The following is a 14,127-nucleotide window of genomic DNA, read 5'->3' on the forward strand; positions in this document are numbered from 1 at the left end:
ACAAAAAACTTAAAAAAGGTAATCGCGTCTGAATGGAGAATTTCACGGGATCTGAATATCACAACCTAGCAATAAATGTGTCAAAATAAGAAGTGGAGACTAATTCTTCCATCAAACGGAAAAACGCAACACCAATTAGTCATTCAAAATTTCGTCCAATGGAAACAGCAAAATTTACGTAATGCCCTGTTTCGTGGAGTGGCTTGAGGGCTACAAAAAAATTATGATAAAAATTTTACGTCTCGTAGACCGAGATCTTCATTAAGAATTGGCCAATAGCCATAATCATGTATTCATTCAGCTACTTTGAAATAAAATATTATATAACCCGGAAAACAATGATTTCTTCCTTCGTAGCAAAAAATAAGTCATCATTAGTATAACTGACTTGTTGCATTTAACCCTTCAACTTGTAAATTAATCTCTCACGCTTTATGTACAGTCGAAAAGAAAAAAATCTATTTTTCTCGTGATGGGGATGTCTCAAGCGGATGAATACTTATCTACTCTTCTAAGCCTATTTAACGTATATCTTACCACGAGGACATGCAAACGGCTTGAACAAAATATACACAAATACCCAAAATTCCTGACACTATTTACTCTTAATTATTTTTCCGATCCACTAACCCGAAGAAATTCCCTCGCATAAAGATAATATCAGCGTTACTATCCATTATTCACACTATCTCTCATTGATTTGATCTCAATTGTACTTGTAATTCTTTTGATTGTTGTTTCTAAACAATCATTGATAGAAATAAAAATGAATAAACGCTTCAATGAGGAAAAAAACGCGTTTCAAGAAACAACTTCCTAATTCACAGGCATAACTATAGAAGCCTTTTTCATTGAGGAATCGACGTGTCAACATTAACATTTAATTATCAACAAATGAACGCCACGAAAACGTATGATTTTTTTAAAACAATGAACGATAATATTGGCGTTTTCTTTGTAGAAAATACTACACAAAATAAGTTCTTTTTACCTTCTCCATTACATTTTACATTTCTCGATAATGCCATTTTGATCTTGGTACGTACATCCATAAGAAAATAACGTGTCATAAGAGCATTTTTTATTTGATTTGACGAATGTATTGATCTTCATTCCAAGTGTGCCAAGTTTCAGAACGTAATGAAACCACCATAGTCTCTTATTAATTATGCGTTTATTACGGAAATGAGGGAATTTAGGAATGATTTTGAAAACATGAATTTTTTTGACTTTATGTTCATCACGTATCGCCAATTCCTGAAATAATTCTGAAGAAAAAAGAAATTTGAAGTAAAAAGGGCCACTTCGCTTTTGTATTAACACCCCTCATTGCCGATATAAGTGAAGAATTAATCACAGAACCCACGGAAATACATTTTTCCACTTTTGAATTATTTCCTGTCATATTTTCCACAAAAAAAGTTCGTGTTACACTAGTGCTTATCGTGCTAAACATTCTTCACATAATAATTTATAATTCACCCCTGAACACCGTGAGGAATTCCCAAACTCAAAGTCTATATCAAGTATCACGAGTTTAAAAGGAAAGAAAATTACTAACGTCTGCAGAGTTACTACAAATAAATCCATAATAATCAACATCTAAAGTTTAAAACACTAAGATAGTTATCTGCAGTCGTTTTACGATTATCTCTCCACAAAAATTTCGATGTGTGCATACTCGATTAATTCTGAATTGATCGATGAAAAAAGCTTACACCGATAGTGAGCAATAAGACCAATTAATTTGTTAATTAATGCAGCCCATTTTAAATGAAACGTCTTATCGTAATCTCATTAATGTCTAATGAACATCAACGATCATCAACTTGTCCGCAATGAGTGAATTTTCAGGCGAATTCTCACGGAATGATCGTCGGTCCATTCAAACATGAGCTCATTATTCCTCCAAAATAATTTACAAACTCTCTCCTCTCTATGAGGAAACGAACAAATATGTAGAGAAGAGTTTTTCAATTCCAATGAAATCGGAGAGAAATCCAGTGATTCCGAATGGCAGCCTAACAAATCGCCGCAATTTCTCCTTCTTCATGAGTTAAATAAATAGTTTTAGAACTAGTATCCATTGAAAATCGCATTTTCGACCAATAACTGCCCTCGATTACTTAAAATCTACCATGCTACCGACTAAAAATTCAAAAAGTTTCGCCCTTCATGAGTAACAAATAAGTGAATGAAAAAGTCACGATGAAAAAACGAAGATGAAAAACTGAATGAGATCGTGAAAAATACTGCGAACGATGATGCTTGATGTAGTCGTAATAATATAAATTATCAATAGTGATAGTAATTTTAAATTTTAAATTGAGAGAAGATAGACAATGTGTGCTCGTAACTCCATTAGTTCTTTCGGAATGCAGTGTCCGTTTAATTTCACTTGGGTTTTCTGATTTATATCAATGCCAATGATTATGTACATTTCCTTCAGCCTGTGCAATGGACGAGCTATAACCGCTGGTCTTAAAAAATATTTACATTGAATGAGGAAAAATGAGAAGAAATTATCGGAGAAGGTAGGAGACAGACATGAGACTTTTGGAAGCTTTAAATTAATTTCTCGGCACATCAGAGGGCAATGATTTCTGCTTTCGAGCATTGAAAAAGCGCGAAACAACAACGATACGCTGTAAACACTATTTAGTCTTCTTGTCGTCGAGTGAACTGGATCTCTCAACTTTGGAGAACGTTGGTGTTTCGGGGGTGTCGACTTTGTAACGTTTCAGGATTTTTCGAGAGTCTGGGCTTTGATCAACTACTTTGCCCTTTGTAGCGAGTTTTGGGTCGATTTTTGAAGGCTGAGTCTCAGTTTCTGGACGAGGAGTGACTTTTGGGAGGGATCTATTTGGAATTACTGTTGTTGTGGAGTCTGAAGAGCCACTGCTCTCTGGAGTCGAGAACCCTTTTGACTCCTCGACGGGCGGGGGGAGAGTTTTCTCTGTGTCCTTTGGATAGTCCTCGCCCTTCACTCCCGTGGGTGAGTCCTTCTCCTCGGCGATCCTCGGCAGTTGCGTGGAACCACAGGTGTTTGAGTGCCCCACACTCGGGATGGTTATGGAAATACCGTGAGACATTTTTGAGTATTCACTTGGCTTTTGATCTACTGATTTTTTACTGTCGGATTTGGACTCGTGAGGATCTTTGGAGGCGCTCTCTGCAGTAATTTCCTCGGATGATTCTGTATGAGATGTCTGGGCGATTGTGACACGTGGTGTTACACGGACCACACTGTTCGCCAGGGGAGAAATGGAAGTCTTGTTCTCTGCGGAACGGGGATGCAGACGATCCGGGCTCAGAGCACGACGAAGAAGGGGAGAGCCAGGCTCAGCTGATTTTGGACGACCATATGTTTTCTTTTGACTCGCTGGAGTTGATAAAGATACTCCTGTGAAGGAGAATTTTTAATTGAAAAAAAAATCTTGTACTTGTGTTGATTGAGGAAAATGCTCTTGATAGGATTTATCATTTATATCAAGGGACTAACTTTGTGCATATTAATAACTTTGGAAAAATATCTGTAATTCTATTCTATTGCCAATGAAATTTGTCAGGAAATTCATCGAATCTCCTCTATGATTTCGGTTTTACCTGGACTGTACGACTGAGTGGTGTTAGAGCTGCCCGGTTGATGCCCCGTAGGAAACGCCAATGGACTTGGACTCCTGGTGGGACTGGCCGGAATCGGTGAAGGGCTTGGAGTTCTTGCCAATGGTGATAATGGAATATGACCGACTGATTTCCTACGATTTGGTGAGTGTATATTTTTCGCAGCCGTGTGAAGCTTGTGCTTGAGACCGTGAAGAGTACTTGGCCGCTGATAGTGCGACTGATTCGACAGGCTGCTTATGTTACCAACAGAAGTACTTGAGCCGGGGGACGATGAGCTTGGACTTGAACACGGACTGGATGTGCCTGTCGAGTGATAAGAGTCTGTGGTAGGACGGCTTGCCGTCGGTGGGGACGGAGTGCAGACTGATTTTGGAACACCACTTGCATAGTAAGGCGAGGATTCTTGTTGTGGTGGTAACGACCGTGTGAACGACTGGAATGAACGACTCGGTGTTACCATGGACGGAGAACAAATTCCTGCTGCCATCTAAATTAAATTGAATTGATGGTTATAATTATTTTATTATATTAGGGTGAGACTTGTTTTACCACTTGGCTACTCATTTTCAGAAAGCAGAGGAATAAATTATGGATGATGTCCCTTTCGGTATCTAGACCTCTAATTGTATCTCTAATTCTATTTGTTATTTAGCAATGAAATAAAATATAGTAAGCGTGTTGGTGTTAGCCGAAGCAATTTAACTTGACAAGTAAACAAAATAATTCAGTAGGGTGATTATTAGACGGTTCAAGTCACGAAACAGCATCTCCGTAATTACGTAATTATCTTCATAGTAATGAGTTTCGACAACGTCGGAAAAAGCCCTTGAACTTTTCCCATTAAAAACACATTTCCGAGATGAATTAATAATGAACGAATTGCTTACAGTCCACTCAAACTGTTCTATCACTCAATTACTGAATTTCGGGTTAATAAATGAACAGAAAAATCGATAACTCATACCATAAGTGGAGGTTTGCTGTCGCTGGGTAGTATGGGTGCTGACAATGGACAACTGATACTTAATGGCTGTAAGAAACACAAATTGATAGTTTGAAAAGAATAAACCAAATCATTTCAGTTTTTCCTTCCTCGATAATCGTTGTTGAAAAAAAAATAAAATGTGGCTATACAATGAAATAAACTTCATGTGAAATAATTTAAAATCACATTAGTGAATGGTCTTTCATAATAGTAATTCCTTACTTGCTGCATTTCCACACTTGCGCGTTTTGAACTAATTCTCCTGAATAGTGATGTTTTTCTCTTCTTGTCTGAATGATCGCGTTTCTGCTTTCTTTGCCTGTGCAATGTTCTTTTAGCCAATCTACTCTGTGCAGGCTCACGCTTACGACCACCAGTCTTGATACTCGTGTTCTCGAGGGGTGTACTACGTAGAGTAACGTGATCACCACCACTGAGCATCAATTGAAGCACCTGGGTGTGATAAAGGCCTTGGACTGGCTCGCCATTAATGTGAGTTATTAAATCACCCGGCCTGAGACCAGCTTCGAATGCAGGACTCGATTGATCCACCGCCTAAAATGTGAAGACACCAAAATCCACATCCTCAATAATTTGAAAACAAAAAATTATAAAATTATAAATATTCCCATATGTAATTTACCATAACTAAATGATGCATAGTATAAAAATCGCTGTCTCCATAATAAACCCTGATGGTATGAACTGTAAACCCAAAGCCATTGGGTCCCCTGCGGATAATAATCGGTGGTTTTAAGCTCGTAACGAGTGGACTCAATTCACGACAAGGAGATGTATCTCTTGAAGAGGCCGTCGATGAGCCCCCTGGTGATTCTATCGATTGGCACATCGATGGATCGACTGAAAAAGTAAGTAAAAACAAACTAGTCATTCGAAAGGGAAACTGACACATGAGTCACTGGTCATGCATTCAACGGGACCATGAATACTAACAGGAGAATTCATTTGTTGGTATAACCAGCGAAAGTCCACTGGTTGATGCTGATTTTATGACTGAACGAGACTTCTGTTTAACATGAAGTGGTAATGGTGTTGCATTTAATGACTCGTAGGAGTCCGTACTGGAGTTGTGTTTATCGTCAGCTAGTTCTCTATTTGCTGCTGCCAAATCCAGCCTGCAATGTTATTCAACCATTTTGTAATCACCTCACGTCTAATTTAACAGACTTCATAAGATTCGAAATCAACAATTTTCATGTATCATGCACGAACGTTGTGATGTAGTGATAATGCAAAGCTCAAGTGTTGTTTGTGAATTCGTTAGATGAACAAAAAACGTAACCAGTACAACGACAAACGAAATACGAAGGAAATGCCTCGAATGTTTGCAGCGAATACTATTGAAAAAAAAAATAAATAAAAAAACCATGAATGCCAGCGCCGGCGTATGACTCACGTGTGATCACCATCAATGGAAATACTGAACCTGGGCAGCTTGTCACGCGCATGAACATGACGTTTCCTCTGTATCTGCGGGCTAATATCGTCGGATTCAGTCTGTGAAGACTCAGGCGTACTCATTCCAACAATTCCGGCATCGCCCCCAGCATTTTTAATTGTTCCCCTCGACTCTCCGCTCAACAACGAGGCTGGACTATTAGCACAAGACACATCACATCCACTCTTATCAAGACTATCATTATGCGTAACATTTTTGGCAGTGAATAAAGCTCGATTCTTCTCCTGCCCGTCCTTCTCAAGAGCCTTGAGAGGCGGTGAGAATGAATTCGATGAGTTTGGTGACAATTCGTTAGCATTTCTCTCAGTATCACTCTTGAACAATTGTTTTTTCGACGAATCTAGCTCACTCTCGTGCACCAAATTTGGTGGCCTAGTTTGAGATATCTTTCTCGATTGTGGCGAGTAAGACGAGAAACTTCCGAACAATGGTGAGTCATCAGTGTCATCAGTATCCTCCCCAAGGTCATGATTATATCTAGGAAAGCAAAGTAATGAAGGGTCATAAAAGATTAAATTTACGCCTCATGATACAAACTGATCGGTCATAATTATCAGTTAGATTCCTAATTATACCTGTCCATCCTCGTATCGAAATAACTAGTGTCCTCATCGTGCGTCAGCTGAGGAACGAACTCAGCCTTTTGCCTCAACAGTGTATTCCAGTTGACCCCGTAGAAGTAAGGATGTTCCTTGACTTCATGAGCCCCACCAGTGCCCAATCGATCTCTGGGACTCTGCTGAAGAAGAGCAGTGATGACGTCCTTCGCTTCGATCCGCACAGGCCAGTCCTCCTCATCAGGCCACTCAATATCATCGTTAACGGTGTGGGCGAACAGCTCCTCTGGAGTGTCCCCAAAGAATGGAACACAACCGATGAGGAATTCATATAGAATGATTCCCATGGACCACCAGTCCACAGGTTTTCCATATCCCTGTCTGAGGATGACCTCGGGTGCGATGTATTCAGGTGTTCCGAACACTTGTTTATCTGAGAATTGACGAGTGTCACGATCGATGTACCCCTCGTAAAGATTTGTCGCAAGAGACATGAGACCCATCTTGCTCAGTCCAAAGTCGGTCAATTTGATGTGCCCGAGGGCAGTGATCAGAAGGTTATCTGGTTTCAAGTCCCTGTGAACGATTCCATAGCTGTGGAGGTACTCAACCGCCAGGACAGTTTCAGCGAAGTAGAATCTCGCCATATCCGGGGGAAGTGGACCAATATTCTTGAGTAGACTCGCACAATCACCGCCCTCTACGTATTCCATGACCAGACAAAGATGTTTTTTGGTTTCAAAACTGCAGTACATGGATACGACAAAAGGATTATCAGTGAAGCTCATTATATCACGTTCTGCAAACACCTGATCCACTTGATTCCTCAACATCAGATTATTTTTGTTGATCTTCTTCATGGCAAAACGCAGACGAGTGCTCTTCTCTTTGACAAGATAGACTGCGCCATAGGCACCATTGCTGACTAGTTTCAAGACCTCGTAGTCACTCTCGCAGGGTACCTTTTGAAACTTTCCATCGTCTACCTTATTTGGGCTTGAGGAGGACATTTGGATGTTGCTGGAAGCGGAACTTGCCGAGTCCTCTAGCTTATTCAGATCATCCTGGAGGTCTGATATGGGATCTCGATTCAGGGAGAGTTTACTAATGATGTACTGAGGAATATCGGCTTTCAATCCGCTGTTTATTTTTGCTTGGCCCTCTGCCTGCTCCAAGAGATGATAAAACTCCTCAGGATCGAACTCCAGGCACTCAAGGAGACGCGCAGGTCGTGAAATTATAAGTAACAGTTTCTTGATCAAACCTGTAAGTTGAGTCGCTGCCTCCAGGGACTTGTCCTTGGTCTAGACACAAGGTGAATGTTACGAAATGGTTTATTGTTTTCGGCAGTCACCAGTCACTTCCTCTTATTTTTAATATTTTTTCTAAACATCAATCATCAGTTGACATTAAAATACTCACCTCCATCAGCAGATGCTCAAGACTCTCAGTCATTTCATAGAAATAGCGCGATGTTATTAATTTTTCCTGAGATTTTTGCAAACAATCGCGAGCCATTTCAATGATTTGATGATGAACAAATCGGACTATTGGCAGGCAATCACCAACAAGGTGAGAGAGAATCTCGTACTCATCAATATCCTTGTTTTCATTTATAAAATTTGTCAGACGCTCTTCCATGTGTTGTGTTGCCTGTACGAAAAGATACAAGGACGGTTGGGAGTTGATTTTGAGAGAAGAATCACAAGATGATAAATTACGTGTCAATGTTTTTTTCGGAAGGGGAAGGGGGTGGCACGGGAAACAAGATACATTATTGACGCTGAGTTTGCGGAACCAGAGGAATTTGGGTCAGACTTGTGACCTCGTGGTTGAAATAAGAGAATAAGCATCTCGTAGTAGAGTAAAAGCCGCTCTTGTTTGAGATTCCGTTATTTTTGAATGAATCAAGACATTTGTCACTTAAATTGGAATTGTGCCAGTTTATTGTGCATTATGAGTGAGTTGAGAGCAATATTTGACCGCCCCAAATGGTTTTTATTTGTTATGTGGAATATAAACACGTTAGTGAGTTTACATAAATTACCATATACAAAAGATAATGTTACAAGGAATGAGTTTGGGTCGATGGCTCTGGGGCAATTAATTTTTTATGTGAGGTTTTTTTTAAATGAGATGATGACGCATAGTTGACTGGTTTGTACTTACTTTGGGAAAACGTTCTTTGTAAAGAGTATTCATCATCACAATTTCATTGTCGAGAACTGGTGAACGACTTGGACTACTGTAATTTAAATATGACGGAAGCTTTAGCCATCGAAAAATAAAATTAAAGTTGTAAATGGATAATTTATCACCGCACTTAATAATTTGGCAACTATTAAATACCATAAATGAGTCATTTAAAGTTTCCCCTCTAATATTTCCGTATCACACAGAAATGCTATTTGAAAATCTTGAGTATTTTTAAATTGTACAATCATAATTTCTGTAGTTTCTAAAGGAATGCAAAACTGAAGGACAATTGCAGAACAGATTATCTGAATGAACAGAAAGAGGCAACATCACGTTCACCAGATACTCCACGTTGGCGTAAAGCAAATCTGCGTGTCTTCCGTAGTTCAGTACAGACAAAAGCTAGCATAACCATATATTTTCGACATGAATATGATAGACAAAAAAAATACTCTGATTTTTTTTTATTATCTTGGACTGACGCTTTGTTGAATAGACATGTAACTATCCTATCTAATAATTAATTGATTCCACTGATTATAAGAACTCACCTTAAGCTTCGTGACCTTGGGCGATGTAACGGTGACCTCCGGCCCTCCTCCTCAAGACTGAACGATATACTGCCAGGTATACTTGCGATACTGGAACCTGGAAAACCCGGATGCGACGAGCACGGAGTGCCAGGTTTTGAAAAATGACATGAAAGTATTCTAAGCTCGTCCTTAGTCGGAATGTTTGGCAACTGATGCAATCGTTCTTGGCTCGAGCACTGTGATGAGACATTACTGGAGCCTGGGGTTGTGCCATATCCACTCGAAGGAAGACTTGCTACCGACCAACGTCTTCCATCGGCAGTACCCGATGCTCCACCTCCAATTCTATTGATCCACGTGACAGCAAAAGTTTTCCAATTAATGTCGATGACTTTTGATGGAGAATTGATAGCAAATAGACTAATTGAGTTTATTATCGACGATTGAATCGATTCCCGAGTTTACGAACCTTTTTATTGGGACAAAAGCAAAGTGAGGACTTGAGGACATCCTTGGGCTCTCGAGTGGACTTCCTACGATGGGCACAAATGCTAGAAAATTATTATTGATTGAGTAATTAGCTCCACAATTTTCATTATGGAAATTGAATGATCAAGGCCACTTGCAGGTACAGTACAATTCCCTAATGGTCGTTTAGAAACACTCTAACCCCGACAGATTTAATACTGACAGAAGTGAGTCGCGAGAGATCAGAAGTTTTTTTTTCACAACCTTACAGGACAATAATATTAGATTAAGTACAGCTGCCAAAATGAAATGTCTTTACGCAATTTTTCATCACTCCTCACCACTTCCCCCTTGAATAATCAGCAACACGTGCCAAACTCTAAACTCTGATTGCCGGTTCCAAATGGGTTTTGTATTTGTGTTACGAGTATCGGTTGTGTGCAATTGTGCGTCAATCGTTGATTGAATGGAGTTGAAAAGAAGGGAGGAAGTAGCTGAAGGTTTTACCTGACAATGGTGAGTGACATCGTGGTAATGTGGGTGATGTTGTAGCGATGAACGACTTGCGTTGAGCTGCCTTTGCTGCTCGGCGAGGAATATTAAATTCCCGCTGTTGAAATAATTATAAATTAATTAGACACAAGTCATGAATTTTTCACGCATCGAGACAATGTGAATCCCATGACGACGTACATATTTCTCCATATAATTGATTATGAAAATTTTACAATTTTTGATTCAAAATTTTTTAAAGCTTCTCCAACTAATGCGCTCCACATTCTTAGTTGCGCCTATGATTGACAAGTAATTATTCATTTTAATGGATAGAATTACCGCGATTTGTCAGTACGTTAAGATTATCAACCTGATCACCATGGAAATGAGAACAATTGTAAATTAGTAAGTCTACATTACCATATGCATAGATAAGGACGGTGCAGACTTTCCAATAGAATTCCTCATCCTAACCAAGTTCGATAACTCATTGGTACCGCCTGTAAATATCAACAAAGGTATATCCATAAGACAAAAATATTACGTTCATTATTTATTAGGCTATCCTGAAGACAGCAAGGCTGTAATATTCGTGTGAATGAAAATCACGACCTCGGGCATTAAATAATCGTAAATATTTGAAATTTATCTGGACCTTCAATTTATCCGAGTATAAATTGGCTCCGACGCAGATATTTCAAGTAAATTGAGATCTCAATGTGTTTTCAGTGAATAAACAGAAAAAAGAGGTGACATTATTTTCGCATGACAGCCGTTCGTGATTGAATCGACGCTTTTTGTTGGTTGTATTAAATATCTCACCAGCACGGACGGGTGCCTCTTTGCTCTCGAGTTTTCCTGGCAATTGTTTCTTCTTTTCGCCATTACCATTGCCATCCTCATTCTCAGTCTGATCAAATACAAGAACTCGGGCCGAGTTGCCATGCGAACGAAGACGTGGCCTGCTTTGCCTATTCCTTCCAGGATCCATCGTGCAATCTTCTATCTTTTCAATATCACAGAAATACTGAACAAACAAAAGTGTCGATAGATTAACAACAGACTTCCGTATCAAAGTGTTTTTCGTGATTTTTTTTTTACTTCACATTTTTCATTGTCATCGTCGGTTACTTATGTATACAACTGAATTGCAGTGCAGTTGTTGTTAATTGTTGCTTGTTGTATTTTTAGATAATGCATGGTTGGAACTAGCCAGGTGCAGCAACCAGTGAGATATCCGAGATCGGAATTTTGTGTATTTTTCTCATTCTGAATTGTTGATCCAATGTGTTCTGGTATTTTCGGAGGTGATAAGTGAAACGAAAAAATAGAAGAGTCGCGGGGTATGGGAAAGTGTACACACAGAGTAGCAGGGGTCATCACGGATTTAATAATTCTTGGAATATTTCACAAATACTCGATTTAGGGAAATATTATCATAATTGACTGGTGAAAAATCTGTTATAATCCGAATTCATAATCGATATGACTTTGAAAATGGTTGAGAATTTTCTGAAAGCGAGGAATTCATACCGTCAAGCCGTAGTTGTTCCTTATTTCTCTGTGTACTTCTCCAAACTTTTTTTTATCATTATGAATCAGACTAGATTATTATCAATTCCCATTGATCTAGATCCCCAGATGTGCGGTTCATGAACATCAAGTATGAGATAAACAACAGTGACTGATACAACCGTAGATGACCCCCACTGAGTCACTTCCAAAATATTCGTCGAATGTTTTGACGATCTCACGTGCTAAATAAAACACGACAATTTCGTTCACTGCACGTAAAATCCTAAAATACCAGAATGCAGTAGGAACTAGTCCATTCTCGAAAATCAAGTATTTTCCCAAAAATTTGACATAAATCATTTCCAGGGGTTCCCCCAACCTACCACCACTCACGTGTCTCCCACAAAAAACGTATGAATCAAGTTTCTCCGTAGTTGAGACAGCGAATAAATCCCAGAAGTCACCGATAAAAATCTCAACAGACATCTCAATCTCATTGAAAATGTAAATTCAATAAATATTCCCCATTACTAATTACACCTTGATGATACCCTCAACAAACATTTCTACTTGTAAAAAATCAATAAATCCTCGTAATCTTGCCCGCGGTATCACTGGCCGCGATAACAATCAGCCTAAGAACAAAAAGATAATGGAAAAAAAAATCTGAAAAGGAAAAGTAAGTCAATAATTGCCTTCAAGCAGAAGCAGCCCAGAGCAGGCCCTTCCCCGCAAATACCCAACCAAAGCAGATACTGTCACTGTGGACAAGCTATCGTGAAGACCCCTCACTTCCCGGTGGCAACAAAGATAACCTGAACCATGCAATTTACCTTTTAAATTCCCGGGAACAATCGGGAAACAATATCTTCGTGGAGTTTATTCACCGTCGGACTGTACCGATGCAATAAACGCCAAAAAAAATGAATCCACAACAATAGTGGGAGAAAAATGACCGACAGCGATGTTTCTCGATCAGCGTATACGAGAAAAAAAAATGCACCGGTGATATTTAGTGAATGTATACCACAAATGTTTCACCGTACCGAGTAATATGCAAGGGGTATAACCGTGAAAAATACTCCTTATGACTGACGACAATGCTTGAACATAATCAGATCCATATTCGTCCATTCGGCGGATGTTTTCTGCACAACCGGTCAACCTCTGTCGTCGATATTTCATCCATTCTTGTTGCTTTTAACACGATAAATACACGATACTTTGAATGTTTTACTTTATTTTGTTTTTTTGTACTCTATCGAGAGGGAAAATTCATTACGAAACCCGTCGCGACCATGGGTTTTCTCTGACTCATGACGGACAACACCAAACGGGCCCCAGAGAGGCGGCACGCGCGCACCCACAGCCCAACACAGACACTGGGAGAATGAAGCAAGTTCACATGGCGGCCGCGGGTCTGAAGGGGAGCAACAGGGCCGGAAGTGGATACTTGGGAGCCCCTCGGCACGAAATTTTGGAGTTATTCAATTTTGCAAATCATCCAGGAGAACTTTCGATGTCATTGTGAAGAAGAATATTGAACAATAGAAATTTGGGGGCTGGAATCTTCCTTGGTAGACCCAGGAGACATTCACAGAGTTTGCAAGGTCAACCATTACCTGGAGATGTGAAACTGCCGGGGAGAAACAATTTCCGTTGGAAAATTCTTGGTATTATCAATTTTGTAATTTATGAGATGAACGGCCTCTTGATAGTAAACAATAACATGAAAATGGGACTATCATTTTGCTACGTGATAGCAAAATTATTCTCATGGTCTTTTTGATAGCCCTTAAATGACTCTACGAAAAAGTAATCACAAAAATTTTTCTATTATTTTTAGATTCTGAGATATTCGTCAATAACTGACCAACAGTGGAAATCGATTTATCCGTACGTAGTGATGACTACTAGACAAAGTGGAAAATACTGGAAGGAACAATTCCCATTGAAAAATCCTTGGTATTGTAAATTGTATAACTCCTGATATAAATGAGTTTTCGGTAGTTAATAGAACATCAATCTGATACGACAATTGAGCATTGTTATCAACGAAGAATGGGGAAACGTGGTGGCCTTAGTCGTAGGGGCGGAAACAATTTATCGAAAATTGGATTTTGTAAATCATAAAAGGGAAAGTTTTGATGTATTTTTTAAATAAAAAATTGAGCAATCTAAATATCTGGCCTGAGTGATTTTTTTAGAGGTGTAAGCATTGTTATTAATGCAGAATGGTCGAACATGGGGCTGGGGAGTTTGGGAATTCGA

General features: G+C 39.3%; 1 protein-coding gene across 8 annotated transcripts; it reads right to left on the reverse strand.

Annotated features, from left to right (window-relative positions):
* Positions 1-1,155: 1,155 nt before the first annotated feature.
* Dop (drop out) lies at positions 1,156-13,544 on the reverse strand. Of its 8 annotated transcripts, none has more exons than XM_064124984.1 (16): positions 12,903-13,543; positions 11,164-11,368; positions 10,762-10,841; positions 10,354-10,456; positions 9,848-9,929; positions 9,397-9,723; positions 8,819-8,894; positions 8,072-8,302; positions 6,668-7,953; positions 6,030-6,569; positions 5,567-5,748; positions 5,256-5,473; positions 4,835-5,167; positions 4,592-4,657; positions 3,607-4,114; positions 1,156-3,403 (listed from the first exon to the last, which is right to left on the reverse strand). In XM_064124984.1, exons 2-16 carry the CDS (start codon positions 11,330-11,332, stop codon positions 2,655-2,657), a joined length of 4,950 nt encoding a protein of 1,649 aa, XP_063981054.1. In that variant the 5' UTR covers positions 11,333-11,368; positions 12,903-13,543; the 3' UTR covers positions 1,156-2,654. The 8 variants fall into 8 exon arrangements, with proteins under 8 accessions (XP_063981054.1, XP_063981056.1, XP_063981058.1 ...); XM_064124986.1 differs by having other exon boundaries at positions 9,848-9,911; positions 12,690-13,543; XM_064124988.1 differs by having other exon boundaries at positions 6,060-6,569; positions 12,690-13,543.
* Positions 13,545-14,127: the final 583 nt, after the last annotated feature.

Source organism: Diachasmimorpha longicaudata, chromosome 7, assembly GCF_034640455.1.
Source record: "Diachasmimorpha longicaudata isolate KC_UGA_2023 chromosome 7, iyDiaLong2, whole genome shotgun sequence".
Classification (NCBI taxonomy): Eukaryota; Metazoa; Arthropoda; class Insecta; order Hymenoptera; family Braconidae; genus Diachasmimorpha; species Diachasmimorpha longicaudata.

Coding starts and splice junctions, on each gene's coding strand:
- Dop (XM_064124984.1), bottom strand. CDS start 11,332: ATGGATCCTGGAAGGAATAGGCAAAGCAGGCCACGTCTTCGTTCGCAT. Junction 7,954..8,071: donor TTGAGCATCTGCTGATGGAG/GTGAGTATTTTA, acceptor CCTTGTGTCTAG/ACCAAGGACAAGTCCCTGGA. Junction 6,570..6,667: donor TTCGATACGAGGATGGACAG/GTATAATTAGGA, acceptor TTGCTTTCCTAG/ATATAATCATGACCTTGGGG.